Below are 7946 nucleotides of genomic sequence, written 5' to 3' on the forward strand. Positions count from 1 at the left end.
AATGGGATCAAACGGTGAGCCTAAATCTGATGATGGGTTAGGAAGACAAACCTCAATATATGATCTAACATTAGATGAGGTTCAACACCAATTAGGTCATCTTGGCAAACACTTTACTAGTATGAATCTTGATGACCTTTTCAAGACTATTTCCAATGCCGAGACTAATATGAATCTTCAATATTCCAACCATGCTCAACATGGTCCGGTTTCGTCTCTGGCCCGCCAATCGGGCCTCAACCTCACTCAAGATCTAAGAAAAAAGACTGTCGATGAGGTATGGCAGGGTATACAACAAGGTAGTCAAAACACTCAAAACAATAATAATAATAACAGTAGTAGTGGTAATAATAATAATAATAATGATAAAAGGGGCGATCGGGAGAGACAGCCGACGCTAGGTGAGATGACGTTGGAGGATTTCTTGGTGAAAGCCGGGATAGTTGCAGGGTCGGGAACGAAAAATGTGGATTCAAATCAACAGTGGATGCAGTATCAGGTTGCACCGATCCAGCAGCAACAAGTGTACGTGCCAGGTCATCATACGGGTGGTCAACAATCTTTGACTATTGGGGCGAACCCGATGATGGATTTGGGTTATTCTGAGACCACCCAAATGACTTTGTCTGATACACAGACACCCGGAAGGAAAAGAGTTGCGTCTGGCGATGTGATGGAGAAGACTGAGGAAAGGAGGCAGAAGAAGATGATTAAGAATCGGGAGTCTGCTGCGCGCTTGCGTGCGAGGAAACAGGTGTGGTTTTCGTAAGTTGAGTTTGATTTCAAGTAAGTGCTGTGAACATGTTGTAAAAGGTTACTTTTTGGTTAATAGGCGTACACACATGAGCTTGAGAACAAAATTTCGCGGTTGGAAGAGGAAAATGAAAGGCTTAAAAGACAGAAGGTATGTTTTTAACTTTTTATATCTTAAAGAGTGTATATTAATATGTGCTTTAATGATACTTTTCTTTATCTTAAAATATTATTGTTATTGCCTTTAGATACGTATATTTAGGATACGAGGTTATCATTGATAGTTGCATATTTTGCGCTGACACAGTCGGTCGGTTGGTCTTTCCTAACTACCGCGGGTCCCATGTGCAGGAGGTAGGGATGGTATTGCCAAGTGCGCCACCACCTAAAACCAAGTACCAGCTCAGAAGAACAAGCTCGGCTTCTTTCTAACAAGATATTTTTTGGAGTATTACTATTATGTTATTTAGAAGCGTTTCCCCCCTTTCTTAGTTTTACTTAGGAGACATGGTTATGATGCGTTGTGTTTGCTACGCCGTTTCTTAGTTGTCTTGCATTGGCCCATGATTGTGATTGTGGTTATGGTTACTAGAAGACATTTTTCCATGTATGTATTTATCTCTTTAATGGTTATTTGAGTTTTTTTTTGCTAACATGTTCCTTTCTTCCTTGATTTTGTGGTTACCTTTACTAAAACCATGTTTTAATGTGACCTCTAATTAGTGAAATGAATCCGTATGTTAGTGAAATTAAATGGTTTCGGTTACCTGGATAAAACGATCTTTTCCCATCTGTTGGAACAACACAAACCATCACCACTCACAAACAGAACTGTTCCATCAAAACTCGCCCAACTGGACTTTGTAGCAGCAACAAACCATTAAACTCTGTATGCCCAAATGACAAATCGTCCCAAAATCAAAAAGATCAAAACTTTAATCAGATTAGAAAAAAAATGTATAAAAAGGCTATAATCTGTATTACTGCTGAAGCCACTGCTAAACAAAGTTGCACTAATTTTTGCTACCAATAATGATCGGTAGCGACTTACTACTAATAACCAGTATTTTACTCAAGACGATTTTCAGGCAACTGTTTAAAAGCCATGCAAATCCGTAGCAACTTCCACTTATGATCAACGTTACCCATCGCCAGGGGCTCAGCTCCATGAAACCCCATGGTCTAGGGGTTCACTTAGAATCCTTGGTTGTATGTTGTCAAAATCAGAATAGTTTAGAACAAGTATGTACTTGACACCATCTCAAAACCAGGACGAGATAATATATTATGTAAAATGACTTTCGGTTGGTTTGGTGAAACATAAACTGGAGGGGCGTTTGAGGTTAAGAGATCGAATTCTAGTTTTGTTATATTTATTGTCTGCAATGTATTTGCGCATCTTAGATTCAGCATCAATATTCGTTATATATTATAATGTCATGGTTTCATAAAAGTAGACAACCATAGTACATAACTTTCAACTATATTACTTTACACTCGACTTGGACACCCCGATGGTCCATAAACCCCAAACAGCCCTAACCTTAATCTGGCAGGCTTTACATTCAAACCAAAATTAACACGCATATGGTTCAAATAAGTGAAGAACCACGAACCAGCCTCTTTTTAACACCCGAAAAAAATTCACAAAAAATCACTTAAAAATCCATAATTTCAAACCCAACCGCAGAACCTGAAGGACCAAAACCCAAAACCAATATAAAATAGCTTAGCACATAATCTTCAAATAACCTCATTCTTTATCTGTAATACTTGTTGATGCATTCTCTGTTCCATGGTTAACTGTTGTGGCGTTAGTTGAATCAGCCAAAGATGTAGTTGACTCGGTCTCTAGGGGCAACACCTCATTGGCATCACTGGCTAGTGCTACCTTTGACCCGGATGCTTCCGCTTGGAAAGCACCTTCTACATTGGCGTTGCCGATGTCATTCTCGTTCTGGGACTTCATTACTTCTGCATCGACTTTCATTTCACCAGAACCGTTAGTTGCAAGATCTTGATCCGAGACATGTAGGTCCTGTTTCATCTCACTGAAAGCAGATTCTACATGCTTGGAGTAAAAGTTCTCATCTACAGAATATAAAGTTTCAAGACGATGCTCCAACGCGTGTGAGTCTACTTTCATCTCATTAAAAGTGGTATCCAAATCCTTGGAGTAAGAATCTTCATCTATGAGCTGGTTGGTTTCGAGATCATGATCCGATGCAGGTGGGTCCTGTTCCATCTCAACCAAAGTTGATCCTAAATCCTTGGACTTCAAGTCGAAATCTTCATCTCCAAAATGCTTAGTTTCAAGATCATGACTTGAGTCACGTGGATCCAGTTTCAAATCATCCAAAGTTGCATCCTTGGAGCAAGAATCTTCATCTTTAGAATGCTTTGTATCCTGACTTGATTCGTGTGACTCCTGTTTTATCTCGTCCAAAGTTGCAGCCTTGGAGTACGACTTATCATCTTCAGAATGGTTGACTTCAAGATCCTGACTAGATTCATGTGCGTAGTGTTTCATCTCCTCCAAAGTTGCATCTTTGGAGTAAGAATCATCATCTTCAGAATGCTTAGTTTCAATACCTTGACTTGATTCATGTGGGTCCTGTGTGGCATCCTTGGAGTAAGAATCTTCATCTTTGAAATGCTTAGTTTCAAAATCATGATCCGAGGTACGTGGGTCTTGTTTAATCTCTTCCAAAGTTTCTTCCTTTGAGTAAGAATCTTCATCTCCCGAATGCTTCGTTTCAAGATCCTGACTTGATTCATGTGGGTCCTGTTTCACCGCATCCAAAGTTGCATCCTTGGAGTAAGAATCTTCATCTTCCGAATGCTTAGTAACAAGATCCTGACTTGATTCATGCGGGTCCTGTTGCAATTCATCTAAAGTTACATCTTTGGAGGAAGTATTTTCATCTTCAGAATGCTTAGTTTCAAGATCATGATCCAAAGCATGTGGGTCTTGTTTCATCTCTTCCAAAGTCGCATCTTTGGAGTAAGAATCTCCATCTCCCGAATGCTTAACTTCAAGATCACGATTTGAGTCACACGGGTTCTGTTTCATCTCATCCAAAGTTGCTTCCTTGGAGTTAGAATCATCATCCTCAGAATGCTTAGTTTCAACATCATGGCTTAAGTCATGTGGGTTCTGCTTCATCTCATCCGAAGTCGCTTCCTTGGAGTAAGACTCATCATCTTCAGAATGTTTACTTTCAACATCATGATCCAAGGCACGTGGGTCTTGCTCCATCTCTTCAGAATGCTTAGTTTCAACATCATGATCCACAACAATCGGGTCCTGTTTCGTCTCTTCCAAAGCCGGTTCTAAATCCTTGGAGTCAGAATCTTCATCTCCAGAAAATTTAGTTTCAATATCATATTCCTGTTTCATCTCATCAAAAGTTGATCCTAAATCCCTGGAGCTAGAAACTTCATCTACAGAATGGCTAGTCTCAAGATCCGCATGCCTAGTTCCAAGCTCATGCTCTGACGTATGTGGGTCCTCTTTCACCTCATTCAAAGTTGACCCAAAATCATTGACACTTCATCAACGTTACTTTAATCTCCTCCACTTCATCAACGTTACTTTCAATGCTATGAGTGTCACTTGCATATGCAGGAATTTCTTGTGCTTGAGTTTCAATATCAGCAACTTCAACCACATCAGGCTCTTGTATTTGCAAATTGTCCAAGTTGTTGCTAGTGATCTGCACCAGAAAAGAAATTTATTCCAATGACAGTCAATCTCCTATATTTGTGATAAAAAAGAATATCACAAAACCAATTCAATAATATTTAAAAAGACCTTGAAGTTACAGTCTCACCTGCACAACTTCAGGGATTTCTTCTGATGGTTCGTTCACAGATGTGTCTAACAAGGGGACTTCTTCTTGTGGTTGTGACATATCTTCAATGTCACGAGCCTGTTAATTCATAGAGAACTTCAAGATATGCAAATTGAGTAGACTGTCTATCTAGATAGCTCCTAACATATTTAATGTTGATTTCATATAAATGTAGCGCTGTCTGACAACTTTGAAAGAAGTTTTGTTGAACTTAAAGCTCAATTACCAACAGCATAGTACATAAAAGACAGCAGTGTGCTAATGTGATTATTGTCAAATAAATCACCATAATCGGTCAAACCTGTTTTGGTTAAAAAAAGATTATTTTTAGTACAAGTCAAAACGGGCCAGGTTGACTGTTGATCTGCAGACACTCTTTTGTCCAGATTTTAATACTACAAGTGACTAACAAACTATGATTGCAAAAACAAGATTAACAAAATTATAATCAACTTCGTTTAGTTACATGATTTAGAAGAAATCTGTTTTGACAGTTGAGATGTTCCATTTTATAAATAAAAATTATCTGACCCGTTGATAAAGCAAAGCTCAAATTCATAACAAAACAGGTCAAAATTTCAACCCGTGAAAAAAAATCATACTTTTAATTTTCAAATATTACCTGTAGTTCTTCAAGATCCTCTACCAATGGCTTATCATTAGATCTCGATTCATCATCTGGTTGAGACATTACATCTTCCTGGTGAAAGCTTTCATGGGATCTTGCAGCTAACACATGTTCTTCATTATCTGGTACAGCTGGCACCTGATTTTGAGCATCAGTGTGCTGAAAGATTTCATCTTTATGCAAATCAATAAGGATTGAAGAAGATGAGAGGTTTCTCGTAACAGATCGAGGGCTTAAATCATATACAGGCTCATTTGGCTGACTCGCTTCCACCAACAAACTCGTGACATCGGTTTCAGTCCTCTCAATCGAGCTACCACGATCCAAAAAATAAGCTGTTTCTGAAACTGATTCTGGTGCCACCTCATCACCTTCTTTCTCATTATATACTTGCTCACTCGCTTCATCAGATGATGACGAACTCGACCCACTGCTGTGCAATTCTTGTTGATGTCTCAGTGTCACACTTTCAACACTTGTTTCCACCTCATCAGCTCCTCTTGGATCTTCTAACGAAATCAGATCTGGTTGTAAAGAGAGGTCAATATGGTCTTTATTTTCAACATCACCAGCTGAAGAAACCGACTCTGTATCAGGTTCTGAACTCACTTTCGACTCACTAACTTCACTCGACTGTCTTTGAAAAGAAGAAAATCTCGTTTCATCAACATGATCGGATTCATGCTCTTCTGCCTCAGAACCGTGTTCCTCTTCTTCAACATGATCTTTATTTTCAACATCAGAAGTAACCGACTCGGTATCGGGTACCGAGCTCACCTTAGACTCGCTAAGTCCACTAAATTGTCTTTGAAACGAACCAACATGATCAGATTCATGCTCTTCCACCTCAGAACCATGTTCCTCTTCTTCAACATGATCCTTATTTTCAACATCAGAAGTTACCGACTCTGTATCGGGTACCGAGCTCGTCTTAGACTCACTAAGACCGCTAAACTGTCTTTGAAATGAAGCAAAGCTTCGTTCGGGAACAAAATACGGCTTTAGCCTACTTTCCTGCCTCTCACTTCTAGAAGCCCCAAAAGAAGAGGGCCCCACGTTAAAACTTTCATGCCTACGAAAAAACGGTTCTTTTGGTTGAAAAGTTGTGAATTCTTGTTGGAAAGTGTCGCCAACAAGATCCGGTTTTTCTTCACTTGAATCGTATGGAAGATCAAACGGATTTCGCCTTTGCAATAAACACGGATGGAGCGGACCCCGGGATGTCATCATTTGCATCATAATCAAAAGGGTTGTTTCTTGCAGTTGAAATAGGGGGAATATTCCACGCAAGGTCGGAACTTTCTAGATCAATTAGATTCCTTTCCGCTTGCATTCTCATGGTTTTCCGTGCCCTTCGTCTTGCAATAAGATTCTCCAACCGTCGGTTTCTTTCCAACTCCGATGTTCCCAAATTCATGAGATTCTTTTGATCATCTTCCGTCCATGTGATCGCATCATCTTTGTCAATGTTTTCTTCATCTTCCATTTTCAAACTTTCATGGTTTTCAACTCCCGTGTCATCTTTCTGTGCCCTTCGTCTTGCAATAAGATTCTCCAACTGCCGGTCTCTTTCCAACTCCGATGTTCCCAAATTCATGAGATTCTTTTGATCATCTTCCGTCCATGTAATCGCGTCATCTTTGTCAATGTTTTCTTTATCTTCCATTTTCAAACTTTCATGGTTTTCAAAACTCGTGTCATCTTTTTGTGCCCTTCGTCTTGCAATAAGATTCTCCAACTGCCGGTCTCTTTCCAACTCCGATGTTCCCAAATTCATGAGATTCTTTTGATCATCTTCCGTCCATGTAATCGCATCATCTTTGTCAATGCTTTCATCATCATCATCAGACTCACTACTAGTATCATCTGATTCAAGCGAATGTTCTGAAACCGCATCACGTGACACGTGAGACGGTTGATGCGTTTCTTGCTCTTCCGAAAGAAGTGGATGAAGCTCATCCAGCATCGGAATGATGTCAGCCATTGATGCATCCGGTGAAGAACTTTCTGCAATATCAGATTCCGAATCCGATCCATCATCATCGTCATCGTCCTCGTCCTCATCATTACCATCACCGCCACCACCACCATTAACTTTCCACAACAAACCAGAACTAGAATTCACCGGATCGGGCGAACCCTCCCACAACTTATCACTCTCCAACACAATATGCTCATCCTCCGACTGCTGAAGCGGCGAATACCGACTCCCCAACACCACTTTCTCCTCATCAATCTCCCCGAACTGCAACAAACCATCATCAGCTACATCACTACCTTTCGCAATCTCCTCAAAAGCCTTCTCCACAACCTCAACTCTACTCCCATTCACTTCCTCACAAGGCAAACTCTCAACAGTTTCAACCCGACTCGCAACCTCACTCTCCAGCTTTCGAATCCGGGTTTGTTCCGAATCGGGTTCAGTTTCAATTTCAGGTAAGTTTGGGTTACCAAAACTCAAGAGGATTCCAAGCAAAACAGCAGTGGAGACAAGAACAGGTGAAGCGGATACCAAGATCGAAAATAATAAAGGAAACAACTTTTGCATCAAGAAGAGAAAAAGAATCATACCCCCAAGAAACGGATGATTAATAAGTGGTCTGTAGCAGATAATGATTGAACTGGTGGCATACTTCCGGAACAAATCAGCACCCATTTTAAGTCTGTATGAACTGATGCAAGATAGATCGATGAGTGAATCAATTAGTAAA

General features: G+C 40.1%; 1 protein-coding gene and 1 pseudogene across 2 annotated transcripts; one reads left to right on the top strand and one right to left on the bottom strand.

Annotated features, from left to right (window-relative positions):
• Positions 1-1261, top strand: LOC143536753 (ABSCISIC ACID-INSENSITIVE 5-like protein 2). The gene is made up of 3 exons (XM_077030675.1): positions 1-754; positions 833-904; positions 1105-1261. The coding sequence occupies exons 1-3, from the start codon at positions 2-4 to the stop codon at positions 1183-1185; spliced, it is 906 nt and encodes a 301-aa protein (XP_076886790.1). The 5' UTR covers position 1; the 3' UTR covers positions 1186-1261.
• Positions 1262-2506: 1245 nt separating this feature from the next.
• LOC143536746 (uncharacterized) lies at positions 2507-7946 on the bottom strand (annotated as a pseudogene). Its single transcript, XR_013135933.1, has 4 exons — positions 5230-7946; positions 4587-4685; positions 4320-4469; positions 2507-4273 (listed from the first exon to the last, which is right to left on the bottom strand). The product of XR_013135933.1 is annotated as an uncharacterized LOC143536746 (transcript).

Source organism: Bidens hawaiensis, unplaced genomic scaffold (assembly GCF_021521415.1).
Source record: "Bidens hawaiensis isolate Kalapana, Puna unplaced genomic scaffold, B.hawaiensis_p1.1 tig00010900_1, whole genome shotgun sequence".
NCBI classification, from domain to species: Eukaryota; Viridiplantae; Streptophyta; class Magnoliopsida; order Asterales; family Asteraceae; genus Bidens; species Bidens hawaiensis.